The sequence below is a fragment of the Zonotrichia leucophrys genome, unplaced genomic scaffold, assembly GCF_028769735.1.
Source record: "Zonotrichia leucophrys gambelii isolate GWCS_2022_RI unplaced genomic scaffold, RI_Zleu_2.0 Scaffold_52_357736, whole genome shotgun sequence".
NCBI classification, from domain to species: domain Eukaryota; kingdom Metazoa; phylum Chordata; class Aves; order Passeriformes; family Passerellidae; genus Zonotrichia; species Zonotrichia leucophrys.
Window position 1 is genome coordinate 183,792 of NW_026992257.1, and position 27,413 is coordinate 211,204.

At 43.5% G+C, this 27,413-nt stretch overlaps 1 protein-coding gene across 7 annotated transcripts in view; it reads right to left on the reverse strand.

Moving 5' to 3' along the window:
* LOC135460517 (ubiquitin-associated protein 1-like) overlaps positions 1–27,413 on the reverse strand; it is a 104,870-nt gene that overhangs the window by 74,824 nt on the left and 2,633 nt on the right. For all 7 annotated transcript variants that reach the window (XM_064737379.1, XM_064737380.1, XM_064737378.1 and 4 more), the window contains exon 2: positions 14,660–14,700. In XM_064737379.1, the coding sequence (XP_064593449.1) occupies positions 14,660–14,693 (34 nt within the window). In that variant the 5' untranslated portion in view covers positions 14,694–14,700. The remainder of the gene's footprint in view (positions 1–14,659; positions 14,701–27,413) is intronic.

The following is a 27,413-nucleotide window of genomic DNA, read 5'->3' on the forward strand; positions in this document are numbered from 1 at the left end:
TCCACAGGATTCCCAGAGGAGAAGAGCTCCATAATCACCACTGGACCTTCAAAGGAAGAGCAGACCCTTCTACAGTATCACCGCTTCAACAGAACCACATCTATCCCTTCAACAGGACTGCTACCACCACCCTGACCAACAGGGTGTCAGGTTGTATCCTGACTGTCAGTTTAAGCCAGTGTTCTTTGCCTTTATTTTAATTTTCCTATTAAATTGCAGTTCTGACTTGGAATCCTCTGCTGCTTTGTTTTCAAAGTAGTACAAAGATGTAGGAAGATAAGCTGCTGGAATTTCTGACTGACAGACATATAATTTTACAAACTATAAAAGCTACACAAAACTTTCACAAAGCAGAAGTTTTCTGCACAGTAATATGTAGGGCTGCTTCCCAAAGTTTGGATGCAAACTCCGTGGTTACTTTTCCAGGAATTGAGTGAAAGGACTTTATGTGTACTCCATAATCAATTTGGTGGTAAGTTACATTAACTCCTAATCTATACTAATTCTTTGCTAGCTGTAATATAGGTACGTTTTATAATGCACTGTTATTTGTATCTATTAGAAGTTCTTTGTTTTATTCTGTGTAGTAAGTCTGTTTAAAGTCTTCTGTCTGCTAATCTTGTGTCTATTCAATAAATAATTCATTTTACAATAGCGTTAATTGGCCATTCTTAAGAACTTGTGAGTGAGATCAATTTGAGGTGCAGGCCGCCTCAGAGCCACTGCCAGAAATCTAAGCCTAAGGCAGGATTCGTCTAAAAGCTCTTGTCTCCATTCATAACACTGTCTAATAGTTTATCTTTCTTTTATTGTGGTGACCAAAACTGCTAACAATATTCAATGTGAGGCTGCACCAGTGCAGAGCAGAGCCTGACAATCCCCTTCCTTGATTGGCTGTCTTGGTGCCCCCCAGGACACAGTTGGCTCTCCTGGCTGCCAGGGCAGTGCTGACTCATATTCAGCTTTCTGTTGACCAGGACCGCCAGGTCCTGTCATTATGTGCTATCATCACTTAAACTCCCATACTATGCACCAGTGTCTGGTCCCAGAGTCCTGTTGGACAAAAGTATTATTTCTTCCAGCTTTGAAACCATCAGGCCAAATAACCTATATCCTATCTACACCATCAGGATGAAAAAGTGTTCCAGCAAGAATATAGTAGTATTTTCACTGATCCTTAGTGAGAAGCATGTATTCAAGCATTGTACAACACAACAACACAGCATCCAGATGGCACCTCACTAGCCACCTGATGCCTTAAGTTTTAGCTTTCATATTTTTCAGATTCTGTGCTGCCTTGGTGTGTAACTCTGAACTTCATATTAAGTGTTAGTAAGTTCTCTTCACAGGGTAGTTAGACAATCCTTTTCCAGCTTGAGAATAAAGGACAACTGTTACAGCCTCAGGCACAAAAGCATAAACAATGGCAAATTGAAGAGAGCAAACCAGGAAGATGGGACTTCATAACATGAAGCTGTAATGGGACAATTAACCCCAATATGTAAATGGACCAAAACTTAAAAAAGTGTGAAAACTCGTGACCCTTTGTCCATCTTGTGACCATCTTGAGTCCATCTTGGGTGTTAGCCCTGGCCAGGCTCTTGTACTGCCCAAGGTGTATCCTTTAAGGCTTTTTGATAAATACCTACTATATTAACTCTGTCTAGTCTCTGTTCTAGATCAGCCTCTTTAGGCATCACACCAACATAGTTATTTGAAGCATGGCATCCAAATTGCATTTGAACTGGCAATTTGAGAACCTGGATATGACAAAGCATTTGCTTATGTAGAAATAACAACTCTGACAGCCTTTGCATTGAGACTGATAAATCATGACCAGGCCACAGACCACTAGATCTCTCATCTGCTCAGAGTCTGGTGAGACTGCTGCTACTATGCTCTGCTTAGTCCCCCTGGCACAAGTCATGCTCTAAGCAGGATGATTCAAGTGAAGCAGTACTGTGGAATGTCCCTGTTCCTAAAAGACAGGAATTTGATCTTACCATTCTTGTGTTGCTAATAACTACTCCCTTGACCCAAACTCTGAGTCTACCCCTGTGATACCCTATAAAAACCCCACCACCCTTCCTTTGCCCCATCTTTCTGTCTACATCCCGCCCTTCCTCCCTGGGGGTAATATATGGATTCTTGAGCTTTCTGAAATGAGGACCTGTCTCGTTTGTTCCCATGCCTGGCGCTGGCAGCTGCACCCTCCCTGGACACAACAAACCCAGTTGCAACGCACTGCAACAAATGGTGGAGAATGCGGGCAGCCAGTGAGAACAGAACTACCGGCACCCCGTAAGTCTTGCAGGACTCCCATCTTTAAAGGAACATGAAGGTAAAAAGCTTATGGGGAGGGGAATTCCCAGTAAGAGCACCAGCTTACTGGGACCGGGCAATGGGACTAACATCTACCGTCACTCAGCGAGATGCTTATGAACGGTTTAAGTTTTTTCGTTTTTCATGGGAGGGAGTTTTTAAGAGCTACAAGCGGCTAGTCTGCCTGCAAAAAGGAGCATTCCGTGGACACTTGTCAACTTTCCCGACACATCAGCTGCATCTTATGGATGGTAAAAGCCCTGGAGGGTACTTATGGACAGGTATGGATGATTGCATACAGCGTGGTGATGCTCTGAATCTGTAGTCCCCCCTCCTGTAAACCCCCATGTTTTTCAGTTTCTGTGAAGCTGCCCATATGTGATAGGTGAGTAATGTGATGATTGACTCTCACAATTAACAGACAAATATCATCTGTATAGGTTAAGAAAGGTTTTATAGATTTATAGCTATGTTTTACCCCTTCATGTTGTTATCAAGAGACAACCAGGGTTGGGACATCTGGGAAGGTCAGCTTGTCACTATGGCGACAGCTGACCTCCAATCAGGATTTGAGGAAGAGAACTCCACCACTGGACAGTGAAGAAGGGGTTGATGGACAGAACTTTGGGAGGGGTTAAAGGGTTAAAAGGTGAAACCTCCATTGTGTGGGTGAGCACACGGTCAGGAAAATCCTTTGCTCCCGGCACCGTAACTTTTTCTCTATTCAGTCTTCTGTTGTATTTTTGATAAGGTTTAATAAACCTTTCTAAAATTATGAAAAGCGAGTAGCCATTTCTCATACATATCTTTCTGTACCCTTTTGTTCCTAAGAGTGCGGCAAGGAGTGAAAACTGCCAGGATGGCATGGAGTTGCTACCGTCTCTCTGTCATTCTGTGTCCCTCTCTGCCATCCTATCCCCCTTTCCCTGAAGGCAGAACAAGGGACGGAATCCGTCCAGAAGTGACACAAAAGTGCTACCGTCCTTTCGCTGTCCTGTGTCCTCCTTCACCCCCTGTCTTTCCATATCCCCTGTTCCCTACTCTGGAAGGTGATGGCTGCGCTGTCCGAGGCCCTCTTTCTAAAAATGGCACTTACCATGCTGTTTAAGAGTTCCCTTTTTCCCACCTAAGTCCTTCTTTTCCAATCCTGAACCTCCCCTTCCCCCCTACCTACCTCCTTCCTCTTTGTGCCACCCCTCTGCAGTTGGCCCCGCCCCAGGCCCGCATGGCAGGGCTGCTCAACCCTGTGAAGAAATCAGCCAGCCTCGCCACCGCACCCCCAGCGCTGGCCCCATTCCAAGCCCTACGCCTGGGACCCTCGCCGCTTCCCTCACTTTGCAGTCATCATCATTCAAGATAACAACACCCATAACACCAGTACTAAAGCTGAGACCAAACACTAAAGACTGTGCCCCTCATAAAGAGAAGATCAAAGAAATGCACCCCTTCTGGTGAGAAGATCAAAAGCTAGAAGAGATTAAACTGTTAACTCATTAAGTAAAAATGCCTTCATTTAATCAAGTATCATCATTTCTGTTACTTTATCCTTTGTGATTAAGTCTCAAATGCTTTTCTATTCCTTGTTAATTTAGCTTAATAATACTCAGTTTGGTTGTGTAAACTATTAAGTCATATTCCTGAGAATCCCCTTATGATAAGTTGTTCAGCATGCATTAATCAGTTTAAAAATGGGGGAATTGTGGAATGCCCCTGTTCCTAAGAGACAGGAATTTGATCTTACCCTTCTTGTGTTGCTAATAACTCCTCCCTTGACCCGAACCCTCACTACACCCCTGTGATACCCTATAAAAACCCCACGACCCTTCCTTTGCCTCATCTTTTCGTCTAGATCCCGCTCTTCCTCCCTGGGGGTAATAAATGGATTCTCAAGCTTTCTGAAATGAGGACCCATCTCGTTTGTTCCCATGCCCAGCACTGGCAGCTGCACTCTCCCTGGACATGATGAACCAAGTTGCAATGCACTGCAATACAGGATCACCTCTATGCACTCATCTCACAGCCCAAATTACTCAAGTGTTGCAAATACTCATCTTATTAGACCTACTGACATACTAAATGATGTTGTTCAAAACAACACCTCCCCTTATAACACATCTCCCCTTGAAGAGACTTTTAAGACATCTCCCCTTGAAGAGACTTCTTGTTTGTCTGAAATTGATACTAGCCACTGAGAATACAAACACACATTGTGGTACTTACATAGCAACACTGTTTTGGTACAGAAATGGACTCACACTGAAGAAGTTTGCAGAGAACTGTCTCCTATGGGAGAGACCCCACAGTGCAGCAGGGGAATGACTCCTCTCCCTGAGCAGTGGGAGAAACCACAGGTGATAAATGGACCATAACCCCCATTCCCTGTCTTCCCGCCTGGCCGGGGAAGGAGGAATGGTGGAGGGAAGGCGTTTTTAAGGGTTTATTTTACTTCCCATTACCCTGCTCTGATTTTGTTAGCAATAAATTCAATTAATATCTTTAATTTTTGTCTGTTTTGTCTGTGACAGAATTTGGGGAGTGATTTCTCCCAGTCTTTATCTCAACCCACAAATCCTTTGTTAGATTTTCTCTCCCCTATGCAACTGGGTAGGGGAGTGAGCGAGCGGCTTTGGTGCGTGCCAGGCATCTGGACTGCATCAATCCACTACATGAAGTTAAAATCTGACCTAGAAAGACAAGAATCCTTTTATTTTTGTAAACCGATGACCCTTCTGCTTGAACACACTGATGGGTAAGAGCACAAATTGTTTTTAATGAAAGATTCTAAAGCAATAAGAAAAACCTATGTAGAGGAAGTATTATACAAGCTACAGTTGTATAGTCACATCTTAAAGTGGAGCAATGAAATGGGTTTTTTTAACTGTTATTTAATATGGCTGTTACCCACTTCATCTTTTGTGTTAGTTTAAAACAATCTGGGTTTTTTTTAGTGGGCAGGGGAAGCCACAGAGGCAGCTTCTGAGAGAGATGCTTGAAACTTCTACTATGTCCAGTAGAGCCAATCCCTGAAGGCTCTGACAATAGACATGTTGCTGGCCCAATTAGAGAAGTTGATAAAGCCTCTGTGATGACATATTTAAGAAGGAAAAAGATGTGCACAGTCCTTTTCAACTAACTAACTAATTCAACTAGTTGACAGGTGTCTGTTAAGGAAGGCAGGAGCCTCCCTTGAAATGGAAAATGTAAAACCCCTCCTTCCGAAATATGATTTTGAAATTAGGGAGCACTCAGGAAAAGATATGGGAATAGGAATAACAGTTGTTTATTAGGAAAATTAAAAATACAAATGCAATAGTACAAACAAAAGAAAAACAACTGACGGAGTCAGAATACAACCTAACATGCTGTTGGTCAGGATGTTGGTAGCAGTCCAATTAAATGGTGGCTGCAGTCCTCCTGGAGTGACAGATGTGGTTCTGTTGAAGCAGTGATCTTGTAGAAGTGTGTAGTTTTCCTCTGAAAGTCTGGTGGTGTAGATGGCCCTCGTCTTCCTCTGGGAATCCAGTGGGATAAGGCTGTCTGTGGTGTTCTAAATCTCAGATTATATCCAGGTAGGAATGCTTGGCTCCTCCCCCTGGGCAGAGCATCTCACAATGGAATGATGTAATTTTATCAGTCATGCAGTGAGACTCAATGGCCCATTAACAGAGGATATTTCCCCAGAGAGAGGATTGGTTGTGGAAGAGATAAAGAAAACTGCCGAATTAACAGAAGATAATTGCCCCACCTCTATCAGATGGCAATAGATTACACATCCCTGGCCACATCTTGAAACCTAAGACATTATCCACCCCTTATTCTATTAATATCTGCATCATACTGAAATCAATAAACTCTACACAATGAAACCTTATACACAGTTCTCACTTAAGACTAGGTTTCCCTGTGGTACACAACAGGCTTCTCCATCTTTCTGCATTACCCACCAAGTGTAATCAGGTCCTTGAGCAAAAACAATGCCATGGATGGGTTTACATTTGCTTGAGGTGGGACTAATCCAAAGTGTCTTTCCTAAAATACCATTCACTAGTACATGGACTTTATCTCCATCAACTGTGTGCAAGGGTTCAGACAGGACAGGACCAGCTCAATTGATGGACCCTTGGGTGTTGACCATACAGGTAGCTTTTGCTAAGTTCATTTCCCAATTCCTAAAGGTACCCCTGCCAAGTGCCTTCAAGATAGTCTTAAGTAGTCCATTCCACTGTTCAACTTTCCCAGCAGCTGGTGCATAAGGGATATGATATACCCATTCAATACCATGTTCTCTGGCCCAGGTGTTTATAAGGCCATTCTTGAAATGGGTCCTGTTGTCTGACTCAATTCTCTCAGGGGTGCCATGTCTCCACAGGACTTGCTTTTCCAGGTGCAGATGCTGTTCTGAGCAGTAGTATGAGACACAGGGTAGGTCTCCAGCCATCCAGTAGTGACTTCCAACATGGTCAGCACATAGCGCTTGCCTCAGCGTATGTGGGGCAGTGTGATGTAGTCAGTCTCTCAGGCTTCCCCATACATATATTTGGACCACCACCCCACCATACCATAGGGGCTTCACCTACTTGGCCTGCTTGATCTCAGCACATGTCTCACAGTCATGGAAAACCTGAGAAATACTGTCCATGTTTAGATTCCCCCCTCGGTCTCATGCCCACTTACAGGTAGCATCTCTGCCCTGATGACCTGAGGCATCATGGGCCCATCGAGCTAAGAACAACTCTCCCTTGTGTTACCAATCTAAGTCTATCTGTGACATCTATATCTTTGCAACCTGATCTACCTGCTTGTTGTTTCGGTGTTCCTCGTTAGCCCAACTCTTGGGGACATGGGCATCTACATGACGGACTTTCACAGGTAGTTTCTCTACCCTGGTAGTGATGTCTTTCCAGTTATCAGCAGCCCAGATTGGTTTTCCTCTACACTGCCAGTTGGCCTTTTTTCACCTCTCCAGCCAGCCCCAAACAACATTGGCTACCATTCATAAATTGGTATAAAGGTATAGCTTTGGCCATTTCTCTCTTTCTGCAATGTCCAGAGCCAGCTGATCAGTGTTGAGTTCAGCAAGTTGACTAGATCCACCTTCTCTTTCAGTAGCTTGTGCAACGTGTCGTGTGGGGCTCCATACGGCTGCTTTCCATTTTCATTTCACCTGTACAATGTGACAGGAATCGTCAGTGGAAAGAGCATATTGTGTTTCTTCTGCTGGTAGTAGGTTGTATGGTGGAGCCTCTTCAGCCCATATCACTTGTCCCTGCTCTTCTTCACCAGTGAGACCAAAGTTTTCACCTTCAGGCCAATTTGTAATTACCTTCAAAATCTCAGGGCAATTCAGTTTTCCAATACAGGTGTGCTGTATGATGAGAGCAATCCACTTGCTTCAGGTGGCATTGGTGCCATAGTGGGTAGAGGGAACCTTTGCTTTGAACATCTACCCCAGCACCGGTAGTTGAGATAGCAGGAGGAGTTGTCCTTCCATGCCAATCACCTCCGAGGTAGCTTGAACTCCTTCATAGGCAGCCAAGATTTCCTTCCCTGTGGGAGTGTAGTTGGCTTCGGCTCCAGAATCCCAATGGTCAGCCTGGAGTCTCCCCAGGCACCTTCTGCCAAAGGCTCCAGGACAAGTCACTGTTCCCAGCTGCAGAGTAGAGCACATTCTTCACCTCTGGTCCCGTCCTCACTGGGCCAAGCACTACTGCATGAGCAATCTCCCGCTTGATCTGGGCAAAAGCTTGTTGCTGCTCAAGGCCCCAGTGGAAATCATTCTTCTTGCAGGTAACCAGGTAGAGAGGGCTCACAATCTGGCTGTATTCAGGAATGTGCATTCTCCAAAAACTTATGATGCCTACAAAAGCCTGTGTTTCCTTCCTGCTGGTCAGTGGAGACATTGCTGTGATCTTATTGATGACCTCAGTGGGAATCTAACACCATCCATCTTGCAACTTTACCCTCAAGAACTGGATCTCTCAGGTAGGTCCTTTGACTTTCCTCTTCTTAATGGCATGGCCAGCTTCCAGTAGAATCTGGATGATCCTCTCTCCTTTCTCAAATATTTCCATTGATGTGTTCCCCCACACAATGATGTCATCAATACACTGCAGACGTTTGGGAGCTTCACCCTTTTCCAGTACAGTCTGGGTCAGTCCATGGCAGACGGTGGGACTGTGTTTTCACTCCTGGGGCAGCTGGTTCCAAGTGTACTGTACATCCCTCCAGGTGAAAGCAATTTGAGGTCTGCATTCTGTGGCCACAGGAATGGAGAAAAATGCATTAGCAATGTCAATAGTGGCATACCACTTTGCTGCCTTGGAATCCAGATCGTACTGGAGTTCCAGCATGTCTGGCACGGCAGCGCTCGGTGGAGTCACTTCATTCAATGCACGATAGTCTAGAGTCAATCTCCATTCTCCTTCATATTTCTGCATAGGCCAAATGAGGCTGTTGAAGGGTGAGTGGGCCTTACTGACCACTCCTTGGCTCTCCAGCTCACGGATCATTTTGTGAATGGGGATCACAGCATCTCGATTCCTCCGATACTGCCGGCAGTGCGCCATCAAGGTGGCAATTGGTACTCATTGCTTTTCCACCCTCAGGAGTCCTACTGCAGATGGGTTTTCTGATAGTCTAGGCAAGGTGTTGAACTGCTTAATGTCCTGTGCTGTTGCATTGTGATTTCAGGGTTTACCTCGGGTCTCTCCCCTGATAATTCCCTGCCAGGTGTGTCAGTCACCTCTCCTTTCCCCTGCTGAGTACTGTCTGTCAATCTTGGCATTCCAGAAAGGCGTCAAGTGATTGGCAGATTCAAAAGATGCCCTCTACCCCTGGGAGGACATTGGGCCATCCAGGTGTCCTTTGTCCCTTAAGACCTCCTCTCATGTACCTGGTTGGTGGGCTTCCTACCCCTTCCCTCCCCATTTCCCTGGGGTTAAAAGAGCCAGCAACCATATGGTTCGGAGAGTTCTGTTGGAGCTGTTGCTGGATTCTGAGGCCTGTGGGTCTGAATAAAACTCTAGATCAAAACCCTCCAGCAGAACCAACTCCTTTCCTTTGCTATCACCTTAAAGCTTCTCCGTCAGAGGTAAACTTGAGGAGCAGACCCTGTTACGGGGGAAGCTCCATCCCGCAGCCACCAGAGTTCCTGTATGCCTGGACTTGTCTCCAAGCACCCAGCTGCAGCACAGAGCTATCCAAAGGTGTCTCTGGGGTGAAACACCACAGTTACCACTATTTGGTTAAGCACCAAGGGTCAGACACGCTCAGGCACATCCCATCCGGCTATATTGGTATTATTCCAATACTGTGCCTCTACAGTAGCTCTTCCAAAAGCCCACCTGAGTCCCTTTGGGTCTTTGTAATAGCCATTCTGAAGGAAGACTATGCCCAGAATACATGTGGCCTCTGGGCCGGCCACAATAGGATGTTTTTGCCACTCCTTCCCAGTCAGGCTCACCTCAGCTTCCAACAGGGTCAATTGCTGTGATCTCCCAATCACCCCAGCAATGGAAACAGGTTCTGCCCCAACATGTCCCGATGGCATTAGGTTACACCGCGCACCAGTATCAACTATGACTTCATATTTTTCTGGCTCTGGTGTGCCAGGCCATCAGATCAACACAGTCCAAAAGAACTGGTTTTCCCATGCCTCTTCCTGGCTAGAGGCAGGGCCCCTCTAACCCTGGTTATTATTTCTTTCCTGGGTGTACATACTAGAGGTTCTTTCAAGGGAATCTGACAGATCATACCCAGCAGCTCAGTCATGGGAGCTTGAGGCTACCTTTACTTTAGTGGAAATCCTTCGATTAGTGTTTCCCTCTGTGAGTTGATGCACCCATACTGCCAGGACAGAAGTAGGTTTCCCATCCCACCTCCCCATGGTCACACAGGAAGAACCACAGGTCACCTTGTGGGGTGTATCCTCTCTCTCTAGCTGGGGGACATTGGGCTCTGACTTTGGGGCCTGTGACTCGCACTGGTGCCATATAGGAACTGTTCCTCTTCACCTCCTCCCTCACCACCTCTCTCTTCCTTTTTGAGGTCCTTAACCATGTCAGAGACACGAGTCTGCATTGGGCCATTGATCATACTCATAATTTCCAAGCTTGTTGGCAACAGAACCTACTGTCTCTCAGTTGGTATTGGCATCAATCATTGCAATGAAGGTGGTGTATTGAGATGGCCCTAGATTTGCCATATTCCACAAGATTTGCCCTGTGCACCTGGCCTTGTCAGGGTCATTATCATGCTGTCCATCTCTCCCAAAGCATACCTCCAATACTGCCACTTCTCTCAGCTGTTGGATCCCTTCCTCCAGGGTCTTCCAGCACATTCTATGGTGGTGCTCCTGCATTCTCTCCCTGTGGAAAAACCTTTCTCTTACACTCATTAAAAGCCGCTCCCAGAGGGAAAGGGACCCTGGTTCCCTTACAAAAATCTGATTAATACATGAGTCTGGGGTCAAGGGTCCCAAATTCCTTGCCTCACCACCATCCAGTTGCACACTTGCACCCATAAGGTCCCAGAGCTGGAGTAAGCCAGTTGTATAAGCCTCACATCCCTGTCGTACAGTGTCTTGGTGCAGATTATGGAGACTTTCATACATCAGGGACTTGGTGATGATCTCAACTGTTGGCTCCCCTGTGGGTTGTGAGGGCCCTCTTTTGTTATCCTTATCTGGGTGCTTTGATTTAATCTTGGACTTCCTCATTTCCACAGGGGCAACTACTGCTGGCTGTGACTGCCCTTGCGGTTCAGTTGGAACCTGGATGGTTGTAACATCTGTGGGTTCTACTGCTGCACCATTAGACTCTCCTTCTTTGAGGTAGGGGAAGTGTTTCTCACCAGCTGGGGAAATGTACTCCTTCAGCATTTGGCTCATTTCACGTATCTCCTTCACCAGAACCCCCACTCAATCCGGGTGGTTAATTTCTGAGGTGGGCTGTGGGGCAGAGTAGGGCTCTGGGACAGCAGCCTCCCTAGTCCCCAGGGCAGTGTCAGGTTCTGGGGCAGCATCCCTGTTTTCTGGGGTAGGTGTCAGGGTGGTTATTCAAGTCAATCTTCACTTATCTCTGAATGCTAAATAAAACAGGCCTATCAGCAGCACTAGCCATTGTATATCATTAGCGTTTAGAGAAGATTTGAACCCTTCAAAAACTGGTGGGGCAGATGCAAAGAGCTGGGTGAAGGGTTGGGAGAAATTTTCACCCAGTGCCATTTCCTCCCAGTAAGTACCATTATTAAAGTAACCCCCAAAAAATACAGTTAGTGTGTGATAGTGCTGAATCCATGTGCCCGCCTTCCAGAGGAAGTTAGAAATCCATTAGTTCCTCACCTTAGTAACGCATAAAGCAAAGTGGATAACAGCCACAGCAGCCTTAGTTATAGGACCCATGTTTAGATAAGGGCCTGCAAATGGGAGAAATATAGCCACAACTACGTGCCACCCAAACCAGGGTAAGCTAGACCACATGGTGACACTTAACGAGGTTTCTATATCAGCACAAAAAATAGATTATTTAAGAACTGTTATTCCCTTTTTGTTTCTATGCCCTCGAGCCCCACATTGGGTGCCAAAATCTGTCTTGGTTTGAAAAGACAGGTGTCTGCTAAGAACGGAAGAAGCCTCCCTTGAAATGGAAAATTTAAACCCTCTCCCTCTGAATTATTATAATTTTGAAATTAAGGGGCTCTCAGGCAAAGATATGGGAATAGGAATACCAGTTCTTTATTAGGAAAATTAAAAATACAAATGCAATAGTACAAAAAACCTCAAAACAATACTGACAGAGTGAGAATACGACCTGACACCCTGTTGTTGGTCAGAGTATTGGTAGCAGTCCAATTAAATGGTGGCTGCAGTCCTCCTGGAGTGACAGATGTGGTTCTGTTGAAGCAGTGATTCTATAAAAGGGTGTCGTTTTCCTCTGGAGACCCAGTGGTGGTATAGATGGGTCTGGGAATCCAGTAAAGAAGAAAGCTGCTCCTCTGGGAATCCAGTAGGAAAAGGCTGGCTGTGGTGTTCCAAATCTCTGATTATATCCAGGTAGGAATGCTTGGTTCCTCCCTCTGGGCAGAGCATCTCACAATGGGATGATGTAATTTTATCAGTAATGCAATGAGACTCAATGGCTCATTAACAGAAGATATTTCCTGGAGGAAGGATTGGTTGTGGAATAAAGAAAACTGCCGAATTAACAGAAGATAATTGCCCCACCTCTAACAGATGGTAATAGAATACACACCCCCAGCTACATTTTGCAACCTAAGACAGCTGCTCTAAACCTTTTGCCACAGTTCTCTGATTTTCTGAAGTTGCCAATAAAGTTTTTCTTCTTGTTTTGACCTCTTGAGACTATCTTGTTGGTATTTCTCCCATGCATGTAACTCAGAGTACATGAAAAAAAACCATAAGCCCTTTTAAGTGTCTCATCAAGTGACAATTTTGTTGTCTTAAAGTAGCAGAATTGAAACATTTCAGATAAAACCAGTTACTAGTTATAAATGGGGAACAGTTTTGAAACCAAGTGGAACTTCGTTTTCATGGTCACAAAACACACATAATTCTCAGAAATTGCAATTAGGAGCTTTCAAGTTATATAGTGACAGTGAGAATACAACTATATTAACATATTGCACTTGATATAACAAACCTTTTGTGCAATAGATGAGAGCTGTATTTCTAGATGGTACCTATTACTGAAACTTAAGCTTGAATTTCCAATTATTCAAATGACAAGAGCATTTGAAGTTACACGCTTAGGCATAGTTATAGGTGTATGCTAAGAATACCTTCCAAAACAGGAAAAGTGTTCCTTCCTCTCCATCCATACCTTATGTTCCCATCTTCATCTCCATCTGAACACAGTCCTGAGTAGGTGCTTTAGGTGGCTCTGCTTGAGCAGGGTTTTGGACATGACCATCTCCAGAGGTCCCTTCCAGCCTCAATCATTCTGTGATTCAACAACAGTCCTCTAACCTCCAATAAGCAGCTCAATAATAAGTATAAGAGATACATCAACTATATTGACTGATTCTATCAGCCTGCCAGAGACACTGAACAGATAAGAAACAGGTAGCTGTTCAACTAGATGCTTTACAGCAAGCCAAAATTCACTCGGTCAAAATAATTCTTAACAACCCTGGAGAAAACTGAAAAGAATTGCCTTGCTAATTACTTAAGACATAATAAGCCAAGGAAGTTGCACTACTACTCCTCAGAAACAATACCATGGCAGTGTCACTGGTATCATTAGGAACAGAAAGTACACAGAAGAGTAGACAAGTTAAGCAGCCAGCTTACAGTACCATTTATTTTGATTTTGCTATTTTGAAGCCAGGAGCATGTTCCACCACAGCATACTGTTTTGAGAAATATTTAAGACAGATTGAATTCTAGCTCTGAGCAGTGTCTTTGCTAGTCCGGTTTAGGAAGCAAAAGAGAAGTAAAAATAGACTCAGAAGACAAGCAGATCAGAATGTTCATAGATACAAGAGAACAAGTGGTAAAAAGCCGGCAGATAGTAAATAAATAAATTCATTATCTTGCAGCAGGATCACTGGGCCACAAAGGAGACCATATAAAAATTGAGTTTTAATTGGTCATTTTTATTAATCCTTAACCACGTATTTAAGTGAAGCGTTTCTTATTCTGTAGTTCAACTTTTTACTTGCAAGATTGAATAAAAAGCTGTCAGAAAAATGGAATTCCGCAGGACTCTCTTATCAGAAAAATTACCCAGAAAGATCAATGCTAAGTTTCTATAGCATGAAAAATTGTGTTAGAAATTTCACATGAACTGCCCTGTACTGCATTGAATGATTGCTGATTTGAAGAAGATACATGACATACAACAAACTGGACTTTAATGTCCCACAGAAATATTAATCCTCAAGAGATAAGCACATATACAGGTAAATAATTTTTATTATACCAATCATCTTCATGACACTATGCATCTCAAATGTGGAAGAAAATATTCTCTTCACTTGCCTGCTGAACCAGATTAGTCTAATTTAGGAAAAAAATTCACTGCTGAGCAAAAAGCATAGTTCTATGATATATTAAAAGCTTCACTTTCAATCCAGCTGTTCACGTGACTTCCATAGAAAGGAGCGACAAATCTAGTGTCCACTTCAGTAAACACCAAATCAGTATCACAACTGCAGTTCAGCTTTGATTTTGAAGGGGGAAGTGAGGGGAAGGAGAAGGTATTATTCTGTCATGAGCTGAACAGATTAGTTTCTATGGACTATCTAGGCTGAGACATGAGTCAGCAGCAATAGTAGGATTCATCTTATTGAAGAGACAGGAATACCAAATTTTACTTACCATGAGACTCAGATCCCAACTTCTTAGAAGCCATTTAGAACCTGAAAAACATTTTAAAACAGCTTTAACAACATGTAGTACAGCATAAGCCTATGCAATTCTACACTGTCTTATCTCTAGATTAAGGGACGTGTTGCAGACACTTGCTGTTTATCCTGTTCCCAAGACAGATAAGAAAAAATATTTTATAGCTCTGAAAATTAATTAGGCAAATAACGTAGCCCAGGGTATGACAATCTAACTGGCAAAATGAAGAAGAAAGGTCAAAACAGAGCCAAGAAGCAGCTAGGTTGATCAGAAAGGCAGTTTTCCAGATCACAGTGCTCAGAGGCTGCTCTGTCCCAGCACCATAAAGCACACCCTGCCTCCCCTAGCATTAAGACTAGCCCTTCCTACCGGAAATACCACACTTATTCTCTTCAGTTTAATCCTCACTGCTCTAAAAAGGGATACTATCATACTAGGTATGCAGTCAGCCAGCATGGCACTTGTCTTGACACACTGGATAATGCACAACAGAGCTATATAATAAATGGTACCATTAGGAAGATATTTTTGGATACACACAAGAAAACAATGTTAACAAGAGGCCTCATTCACTGCCCACAGAATTTTATTAGCAGCTTAAAATTTGGATGCAAATCCTACATGGTCAAGATGTTAAACACAGAAGCGCCTAGCCAGCTTTTAACAGTCAGCCTGTCCTGCGAAAGAGCTGATCCAGCATGCTCATGGTGTGTTCAATAACATAATTGGTTCTTTTGCTAGATTAGAAATACATCACAATACCTTTCTTAAGATACCACAGCATAATTCTTCAAATAAATTATTTTTAAAGTCCTCCTTGTGGCATTATACGTAACAAAGAATCAGTTTCCCTTTGTTTCTGAAGCCTTCCAGCTATATGAAATATCCAACAGCCATTTTTCCAAAACATCTGGTTGTTGTGGTTTAACGTAGTTTGGTTTTTAGTTAAGGAAAAAATCCATGAGCTACAGAAGTGATTCCCTGTAAGGACCTTGGCAGCTTCCTTCATCCCTGAAAGAACCAACCAGACAGCTAGTTTTGAATATTGACACCCTGTTAAATCACTTAAGAGAGCTGAATATGGTTCTGTGAAATCACATTTAAAAATGAACAAACGCCGGGAAAAACTCTCTTGCTTCCAGCTTTTGAACAGGTAACTGGACGCTGGCCGAGCTAGGCTCTGCTCCGCGGCACAGCCTGGCCAGCTCAGCCCGTGTCACAGCTCAGCTGAGATTCTGCCACGAGCAAGTTCCAACCACGGGTGATGGGCCAGGCCGGCTCTGCTCGGCTTCGGGTGGAACCAAACTGGGCCCTGTTCCAGCCGTGAGCTGCCGAGCTATCCTGCTGGCACCGTGGAAAATCATGCGGCTAAGAACAGAGGCGGCCCTGCAGCCCCACGCAGAAAGCAGCCCCGCGGCTGGAACTGAACGCGGCAGGGGCCGGAAAACAGCCATGCAGTCAAAGCAGCCGCTGCCCGGCAGAGATCACATGACCACCCACAGGGCTGGGTGAGACATTAACTCTTTCAGTGCACAGATGAAACTTGCAGACATCAATCCTCTCTCGAGTGAGAAAAAGGACATGGGGAAGACACGTAAAGAAAACAACATGGAGATACCGAGGTCAGTGAAGAAGGAGTCAAATCCCAGATGGGAGGAGAATGAGGAGATGCCTTAGTCTTGGGCTGAAATTCTCTTGTAAGGCTTTAGGAAGATATTAATACACAGCACTTTTTTCCTGTAACTCATGAAATGCATTGAGGGGATGTAGCATTCTAGTCATAGCCGTGAGCAGAAGCACCAGTGTTGAAGCAAGCAGATGTTGAAGTAGCTGTGATCTAATGAAAAGCTTGAACAGAGAGAGATGAGAAACCTGGCCTCAGGGATGGGAGAAGAAAACCTCTGTTCCCAGAGATAAAACAAAAAAACTTTTGTTTCTATACTAAACAGCTCATCCTTAAAATTGCACCCCAATAAGCTGAGATAACCCATGGTGGTAGTTGCGGGAAGACTACCAAACCATGGGAGGGACTTCACGACTGCAGATTTCTGGCCGGCTGCTATTCGTGAAAATTAAAACCATGAGAGAACTGTTTCTTGTGGAAAAGTCTCCATGGCATGGCATGAGAGGCTGCTCTCCCTAAGTAAACTGAAGAAAGATTATTTTAGAAGTGGTAAACTGACTGAAAATACCAAATTTTGTCTCTTTACGTTGACAGTGGGAAAACAAAGAGGAGTTGGGGGGGGAAGTGTTCTGAAGGTTTATTCTGATTTATTATTTTTCTTTTAGTTCTGTTAATAAAGTTTTCTTTATACCCTTTAAAGTTTTGAGCCTGCTTTGCTCTCCTCCTAATCCTTATCTCGCAGCAGAAAATGAGTAAATAATTCTAGTGGGTGCACTGGCGTTTGGCCAGTGCTAGACCCACTACACTGGTACACCCCACCAGCAGCAGACAGCACTCAAAGCACAATGTGGAGCAGATCTAACATTCACATCCATCATTCCCCTACCAAGATCTTACTCTTAGCCTCATTGTTTCCATTGCTGATTTTAACTACTTATGTTACCTTAAAGGGTGTCATAAGATGAGGATTATACAGACATCTTAGCTATTCCTCCTGATAGCTGCTGACACATCTGGAGGCAGGAAGAGCCAGTTTCAAGTACTTTAGGAAAGCCCCTTTTGCTGTGCTCTGTGGAATTCTCTGAATCCCTCCCCCTCAGGGAAATCCTCAGGGCCTTGCCTTGGAATAATATACCATAGTTTTCCCCACCTAGGCTAAAGAGAGGACCTAGCCCATGGTGCTTTGCAGCACTACTGCAGATCTACATTAGATTTCTTCCCTCATTGGCCAGTTGACACTGCCCACCCCAATTATTCATCCCTCATTCCCCCTGCAGGTTGCTGCCCTTTACCCTGCCCTTTGCACTGCTCTGTGCCCTCAGGTCATTGGTCACTGACCCCATACTTAAGTCTGTGCAGATCACATGGTTTTGTCTTTGCTCCTGATCCCTTCAGCACGCTTTGGAATAAACCTTCACTGGAATACATTATACAAAGATCCTTCTTGTCTTTCCTCTGCTGAGCCATCTGTGGCATGTGTGTGTGCATAGACTTGAAATGGCTGTTCTGGTGGTCTTACTCTGAGCGGCTTCTGAAGGAGACGCTTCAAAGAAGGTTGCAGCATTTCTACCACCCTGCCACTCTGCAACAGTGCTCAAGTCCCTTTCAACATTTTGTTGAAATCAATAGGTGAACCAACCATATTGGCTAATGGAATTTCAACACACAGCTAAAGCCAAAGCTGTATGGAGATTACCTGGGTGCAACCAGACTGTGAAACACAGTGAGCAGGAGCTGGGCCATGGTCAAGTGAGTCATGCTGGGCAGCTACAGGTGTACCTTGTACATAAAAGTGTCATTCTGCTCAACATTTGTCAGGTTCCTCTCAGCACATCTCACCATCTCGGTCAACATTGGCGTTATGTCCAAAACCAATCCACTAAAGCCAGAGAACTGGTTTCAGCACTAGCTGGCAACTGCTTCTCAGAAGCAAACAAAACATAGCAGTTTCAAAGGCAGAAGAAAAAGGTGGTGAAACAGTGCTGAGCCTGCCACCTCAGGAAGGATGTTAAGGGCAAAGCCACAAGACCACCCAGTACAGTTGCATGTCAACCACTAGAGATGAATGGGCTTTATTAGTCCCAGTGCCACAGAGGGGGAGATCAGACTGCAGACTACAGCACCCTGAATACCTTGAATACTACCTACACATGAAATAGGCTTCACCTTTCAGACACAGATCACACTGTCAGACAAGCTGCTACATTGCTAGTTCCTCTGTATGAGAGTAGCAATTAAGATGCCAACTTGATATGTTATTATCAAAAAAGCCAGGCCATATGTGAAATCATACAGACTCCATGTACCTCACTGGTCTTCTGTATGTTATTGGAGACTGTGAGGCACTGTCTGCAAGCATGTACTATGGCTGCCCATCATTCACTACTATTATAGCAGAGTTGAACTTGGGAGAAGGCCTCTACACACTTTCTTTAATTTCTCCAAGTTTGTCTTTCTTCTAGTTTTTACCTCAGACTGAAAAGCAAGTGCTACTTTTCTAAAGGATTTCATTTTTTTAATGAAAGTAACCTACTCACTTTGGCAACTCAATTGACAAGGAAGTTTTTTCAATGCAGAACCAGTTATCTACAGGCAATAGGGTTTATGCTGTCTACCTCATTTACCAGAAGTCTCTTACTCCAGACTGTACCTACATAAAGGACATTGAAAAGAAAATTTAAAGAGATAATTTTTACAATGGTAATTTATAACCCTTCTCCAGTAGGCCATTGCAAGGACATTTTAAGTTTACCATCTCACACACTGATCTTGGGCAACAGAACATTAAGTCACCATGACAAAATCAATTTACTCCAGGGACACTAGTAGCAATGCATAAAAATCCTGCAAAGATAAAGATGTGCACATCTAGCATCCAGGGAGGTTTTAAGTAGTATATCAATCTGGAGCTGCATAAATCCTTGGATGCATCCTCAGTGTCAAAATATCCCACATAAACAATACGTTTATTGCTTTTGTCGGCAATCTTGTAGTAAAATCCTAGTGCAGACCAGGCATCTGCATTAAGTTTAAGGCACAGTGGGAAAAAATTATTCCTCTGCCATATTCAACACCTTATTTTAACTACAGAACTAGCTAAGGCACATAAATAGCAAACTAATCATGAAATGCACCATTTCCAGAGAGACAATCACACTGTAGATTCAGGTAACATTTGAGTTTATATCACGCTAGCTCTTCCTGATGTGCTGTGTGTGTACTTCTTAAGAGACCATTACTGCAGAAGGCACTGTCAAAATTGTTAAGCATTGCACACAGTAACACTAGAACAGGCTGCCAGCCACATTTCATCACATTTCCAAAAAACCTCTAGTTAAAATAGTGTCTTACAACTAATCAGATTTGATAGGCTATTCAGAGACCAGTTAGAAAGTTACTGATGTTGCTACTATGCTTCTGGGTCTGAACTATATTTGCTTTAGTCAAAGTTGCTACACTGTGCAGTAAAGGTTTGTTTACATTTGTTACTGCTCTTTTAGAAATTTAAAGGACTTGCTCCCAAAGCCTTACTCCAAATGAGTTAATGGAAGACTGCAGCCCTATCATTGTTGCCTCTGGAGAACAAAGTCCAGAACAGGATGCTGAAGGGCATCTGTGGGAATGGCACATAGGGGAACAAATTTTGGTCTGATGCTTTACTGCATGTTTTAAGTTGACAAAGAACATAAAACACCTTTCCTGATCTAGAGAAACAAGTTAGCTGCATAGTACTACAAGGTTTTCTTAAAGCCACCTACAAGCTCACTCCTATAAATGTAGACATCCTTAGCCTCATTCTCTCATTCTTGGTTCTGGCTAATTATCTGAAGAGGAGATCAGGACTACAGGTGCCTAAAATTATAAGCAACTTTAATGTCAGCAGCCACCAAGGCAACCTCTTCCCTTCCTGTATGTTCATTTTCCACTTAACACTGAGTCAACAGGACAACATTTTTAAAACCAGACAATCAGAGGAACATGGCATACCAAAACCCAAGATGAGAGCAGAGGATCTCAGAGTTATGATGATAGAAGGGGAGGAGGGGGACTCATACAGGGAAGCAACCACAAAAACAAACAAAAAACATACAGATGCAGAAACAGAGAAGTGACAAGACAGAACTGATGACAGAAACAACTGGCACAAAGAGAGAGATGACAAGTTGGAAAGGCTTGAAGGGACAACACAGGTAACCAAGACAGCCCACCTGACATGTCACCACTTAAACCTGAATGACTATTTACTTGTGCTGCCAGATAACAAGGAGAACATAGAGAAGTGTGACTTGGTACAGGCAAGGTATCAAAGGGAGAGTCTCATAAACAGATGAAGAAAAAAATTTACTACCACGAGAAGCTGCTAGGAAGTTGGGGTATTTTTCAATTATAATTTTATTTTGATGATCTTTCTACTGGTGTTTTCCTTGAAGTGTATATCTACATTCCTTTCCTTCTGAAAGAGCTCTGACTGGTCAAATTGGAAGCATCCTATTGATAATGGTACCTGAAACACCTTTCTCAGTGATAACTCAAGCCAATTTAACTATTTGTTGAGAAGAATTGGTCTTTTGTTGCTATATCCTTCATTTTGGGGTGCAACTGTGTCTAGATTCCAGACCACATGAATTTTCTGAAGTAACTCCCACCTTCTGAGGAAAGTATTATGGGTCAGAGGAAATCAAAGTGCCCCAAGTTATCAACTATAATCAATGTAGCACATCTGTGATTTTCAGAGGAAAAAATCTTGCAATTTCCATTTTGCCTTCTGATACTCATTGTGTAGCCTAAGAACGCACAACTGAGGATGCACCATTCACTCTGAAAACTACAAAAATACCCAAAAAACCCCAACTTTAAAGAGATTAATTTTTGCTGCCTATATTACATTCATTAACTATTACTGATTGTACAGTGAAAAGCACTTTAATTCCAGTGATTGATTTCTAATGCACCACAGGTATTTCAGATTTAGACAGTGGTTTAAGTTTTTACTGCAACTACTTGTTTCAGTGCAAGTGAAAGGCTAAACCAACATCAGCATTCTGTATATAATGCAAGACAGAGCAACAAGATGTTTGTAACAGTGGTCCCTGAATAGCCTTTCAAATCTGATTAGTTGCAAGACACTATTTTAATTAAGTTTTTTGAAAAGGAGGTGATGAAATGTGGCTGGCAGCCTGTTCTAGTGTTACTGTGTGCAATGCTTAAAAATTCTGTTTGCTGTATATACAACAAAACAAGAAGTAGACAGTGCCTGTTGCTAAGATAAAACAAAAGTCAAGGTTCTATCAAAGCTTTCCACCTATGTAAGCATTCCATTATTGCTACACAATTGAAGTCTCTGAGACCGACAGTAAAAAGCTGATCAGTCTACTACAGTGCAAAACGGATTCTGTTTTCATTTATTGCAGTCTCCAAATGGATGACATCAGCCCAAAATCTGCAGCAACTGCTTCTACTTTGTACCTCTTACAATTCTGCAAACAAGCAGAGTCATCTACATGGAGATACTCCCCTTTCATAAAGCAGTGATATTGAGCCACTGATAATATCTCTTTGGATAAAGTAATTGTACAGGTATATTTGACACATTGCAACTACACCTCCTGCAGAAAAAAAAAAGCAAACATCACTATGACCAGTCTTAACAGAAAAAAAAAGTTTAAAATACATTTACTGCAATCCAAGAGATAAAGTACATTAAGGTTCTTGGTCTATTTTAAGATCAACAAGAACAAACCAGACCGTCCTTGAAGCAAATGCTGGTAGGAAGTTTCCATTCAATTTTCACTATTTGCTAGTGTGGAGGCCCTAGGGGGCATCCCCTAAGTTAGGGAGACACAAGAAGCTTCCCTCAAAAAGCTGTTAGATCCCATTGCCTCCTTTGCCTGTTCCTATGTCTGTTCTTATGTTCCCAAACCACTCCTCCCTATTCCCTGATTGTCCCTTATCTTTGTACAGCCCCCAGACCAGGGTCAGCTCCTGGCCCCTCGAGGGAGAGAGCTAGACCCTGAATGTGTGTGCCTTGGACCCGAACATCTCACCGTGTGGCTGAAATTAAACATCTGTGGATATTATGCAAAGGCCCTTTTTGCTTCTTTACCTTGGACTTTACTAGCAGCAATTCAGGCTGCTACATGCTGGTTGAAGCAAATTAAATGACATGTCTCCATCTTATGGGATACAAGTGGTCACCTTACATTTAACCAAATGCAGAGTAGGGGTTACACTGACAACAGTGGAGGAGGGAAGGGATTAATCTCTGTGGCATACACACTCCATGGATCAAAAACCCAAGCAACTGTAACAAGAGATCTAAGTTTGAAGGACAGTCCATAACATCAAACTAATTCAGTTATTTCCAGTGCAATGACTGAGGAGCAGAAGCGCAGGAATCAGTAAAATAGCACTTTTAAAAATGTTTCCAGAATACACGAGTAGGAAAGACATGGAGAAAAGAGCCACTGAAGAGTAGGTCTGCATGCAGATCACATTGGATTACAAGACAACGCTCTAGTGAGGGCAATAACATCCATATATAGGACTTCACATGCAGATGTTGGATAGCATCTTCTTAGCAGTGACAAACATTAGGAGAAATCAATTCTTCAAATTGTGCCATTGCTTAGCATGACACAATGGGCAACTAGATCTTCTGCTTCAGTACATATCGGTCAATGGGAAGTTAAAGCCGAAGGCAGCCTTTCCATACACTCTCAGAGAAGCATGGCATCTCTCACTCTCTTGTTCCATATGGCTTCATTACATTAACGTTAGACACCTGTAGTTATGCAGCTATCTTCATGTCATGTCCCACTTTGGTCATATCGTCTCTCACAGAATCCTTCTGGACAAACTGTCCAGCACACAGCTGGATAAACACACCATGTGATGGGTGAGCAACTGGTTCACAGGTCAGGAACAAAGGGTTTTAGTGAATGAGGTGACATTAGACTTGTGACCTGTCACTAGTGGGGTTCCACAGGGCTCAATTTTAGGCCCTGTCCTCTTCAACATCTTCATAAATTACTTGGACACAGGACTGGAAGGGGTACTAAGCAAGTTTGCATACGATACAAAACTGGGAGGAGCTGTTGACTCCCTCAAAGGCAGGGAGGCCCTGCAGAGAGACCATGACAAATTAGAGGTCTGAGCAATCACCAACTATATGAAGATCAACAAGGAAAAGTGCTGGATTCTGTACCTGGGATGAGACAACCCTGGGGAATGAGACGCTGGAAAGCAAAGCCATGAAGAGGGACCTGAGGTCCTGATTGATGGCAAGTTGAATATGAATCAGCAGTGCCCTGGCAGCCAGAAGGGCCAACCATGTCCTTGGGGTGCATCAGGCACAGTATCACCAGCTGGTCAAGGGAGGTGATTGCCCTGCTCTGCTCTGCATTGGTGTGGCCTCACTTTGAATATCATGAGCAGTTTTAGCCACCACAATATAAGAAAGGTATTAAACTATTGGACAGCATCCAAAGGAGGGCTGTGAAGATGGTGAAGGGCCTTGAGAGGAAGATGTACGAGGAGGGGCTGAGGGGAGACCTCATTGTGTGGGGGCCTGAATATATGTACAGTTATGGAGAGAGTCCCTGTTAAGATCTATGTATTGTAAGATCTATGTGTGGGTCCTAGTTACTCCAAACAAGCTACAGCTGCTAAGTCCTTAGTTGGGCAGCAGCTGTGGCTTGTGAAGGTAACTGGAATAAATAGGGGTGGGTCAAGGGCCCAGGAGGAGCCCCTGAGAAAACATATGAAGGACTGTGCTGCAGAGAAGAATGGCTTGCTACAGTATGGGACTTGAGAAATATGAATACAACATCATTGCAGTCTACAACTTCCTTGTGAGGGGAAGAAGAAGGGCAGACACTGATCTCTTCTCTCTGGTGCCCAGTGACAGGACCTGAGGGAGTGACCTGAAGTTGTGTCAGGGAAGGTTTAGGTTGGATATTAGAAAAAGGTTCTTGACCCAGAGAGTGGTTGGGCACTAAAACAGGCTCCCCAGTGAAGTGGTCACAGCATCAAGCCTGACAGACTTCAAGAAGCGTTTGGACAATATTCTCAGGTACAGGGTGTGACTCTCAGGGATGGTCCTGTGCAGGACTGGGAGTTGGATTTGACGATCCTTTTGGGTCCCTTCCAACTTAGCATATTCTGTGATTAAAGACACTGCACTTACTAAAAGCACATACTATTTGGGCTGTTTAAGGATTTAAGGCTCTTAACTGATAATAGACAGCTCTATTCCTCCTTCAAGATCCTGATGGCATATTTGGGACATAAGTTCATTTGCCATACATTTCACCCAAAAATAAGGGAAAATGCTACAAGGGTAAGAAAACACAGTACACTAATGCATCAATTTTCAATCACCAAATGACTTACCAGCCATGTAAGTTTCCAATGAAGCTGAAGCTTTTATACCACACAAACCTCTAGAACTACAAGTTTCAGAGGCAAGAACATAAGAAAATTAAAAAATTCTTATAGACAGCCTCATGGTCAAAGCAGATAAGTGCAAGCTTTTTCTTTGGCCAGAGACTGATGTGTCGAACAAGAGTCTAGAAGATGCACCTATTCTAAATTCCCATTTAACTGTTGCAGGAAATGGGTGACTTTGTTAAAATGGACCCTTTCCAAAAACAGAGCCCTGTCACAAGAGAAAAGAATCTGCAACTAATATCTAAGGCTGGCCTGACTTCCAAACACAACATATAAGGAGATAACAGGTTCTGACAACTCCAAGAACAGATGTGGATTTAGTGTAGTTCCTACTATTGACTGCTACCCAAGCAATTTAAAGATCATCTAAATAGATAAGCAGAAAAGAAAAAAGAGTTTACATCTTGTTTTGGCCTCGAGATCAGCTTCACTAATGTAGAGGATACATCACCACCAAGAAATGGGTGTCATGGTTTAAGCCCAACTGGCAACAAAAGTTCCACACAGCTGCTTGCTCACTTCTACCCCACCCTTGTGGGAACGGGAGGGGAATGAGAAAAAAAAAAAACCTCATAGGTTGAGATAAGAACAGTGTAATAACTAAAACAAAGTTTATAATTATAGTCATTAAAATGGGGAGGAAAGTGAAAGATAAACCCCAAGAAAAATGACTGATGTGCAATTGCTCTCTATCTGCTGACTGATACACAGCCCATCCCTGAACATCAATCAACCTTTGGGTAAATCCTTGTAGTGGGTTGACCCTTGCTGGATGCCAGGCACCCACCAAAGCTGCTCTCCCACTCCCCTCCATACTGGGACAGGGGAGAGAAAATATAATGAAGGGTTCATGAGTTGAGGCAAGGACCAGGAGGTCCCTAAATACCATCATGGGCAAAAAAGGCCCTAATTAGAGACATTAATTGAATTCATTGCTGCCAAAATCAGAGCAGGATAATGAGAAGTAAAATAAACTTTTAAGAACACCTCCTTCCCCATCCCTCCCTCCTTCCCAAGCAGCACAGGGAGACAGGGAATGGGGGTTATGGTCAGTTCTTCACCCATTGTTTCTCCCACTGCTCAGGGAGATGAGTCCTTCCTTGGCTCCACTGTGGAGTCCCTCCCACAGGAGACAGTTCTCCACAAACTTCTCCAGCATGAGCCCATACCACAGGCAACAGTCCTCCCCAAACTGCTGCAGCATGGGTCACTCTTCCATGGGGTGCAATCCTTCAAGGACAGGCTGCTCTATCATGGGCCACACTCTCCACAGGCCTCCCACAGGGTCACAGCCTTCTCTCAGGCATCCCCCTGCTCTGGCTGTGGGTCTCCTCCATGGGTTGCAGGTGGATCTCTACATTCCCATGTATCTCCATGGGCTGCAGGGGGACAGCTGCTTCACCATGGGCTGCAGAGGAATCTCAGCTCTAGCACCTGGAGCAGCTCCTGCCCCTCCTTCTCCACTGACCTTGGTGTCTGCAGAGTTGTTCTTCTCACATGTTCTCATCCCATTCTTATTTGTCTGCAATTAGAACTGCACAATCACTTTCTTTCATCTTAAATATGTTATCACGGAGGTGGTACCACCGCTGTCACAGCTGTGCTCCCTCCCAGCTCTTTGCACAGCTCCACTCTGACAGAGCATGAGGCACTGAAAAGCCCTTGACTCAGGGTAAGCCCTGCTCAGCAACAGCCAGAACATCAGTGTGTTATCAGCATTATTCCCATACTGAATCCAAAGCACAGCACTGTACCAGCTGAGAAGAAAAAAGGAACTCTATCCTGACTGAAACCAGGACAGGGTGGTAAACTAGACCATTTCCCCCTCCTTGAAATACAATGGCAGCAACACAGACATTTGCATGATAAACCATGCCAGAAAATATAAATATGCTGTGCAATTCTTACATTTTAGGGGAAAAAAAGGAAGAAAATATGATCTAGCACTCGTACTACTAGTGAGGGCTATAATAATCTAACAATGCAGTAATGAAACAAGTCCTAAATTTGGTGAGCACAGCAACTGCTTTTAACTACTATTTTCCTATATCTTAAGTCTTGAATAGCAAATGCTTACCAGTTCTGAGAGCTTAAAATAATCAGATGGAAAGCATTTAATAATTATAAACAAATTTAGCTACTTCAACTTAATTAGCATAAGACTTAATACTACTCTGAATGAGTAAAATATTTAACAATGCTTTAACAATTTACAGAGTGTTTATAAACTAGGAATCTAGTTTTAATTTAGAGTTTAGAATTGATGAAACAAATCAAGTTAAACAAAAAAGCACAATCTCTATGTCTAGATTAAGCATGCTGCTAACACTGAGCATAACTGGTCATATGCATACTCTTAGAAATCCAACCTCACAAACTCGGGGAACAAACTTCACCAGTCATTTCAGTCATGACTTCATCTGCTGCTAGCCTAGAGATGCCAAATGGTGCAAGCACAAACATATACATTAGGAAAGGGCTTAAATCAAATCTTTCACATAATCTAGTAGATAGTTATCATGAATGCTGATCTCCAGCAACATAAACCAGACTAACCAGGAGCTCACAACTCTTTACTAGCTTCCATGAAAACATCTACTAATAGCTAAGCAGCTTAAGTATATTCAGACCATCTTCCAGCTGAAGAACTGACTG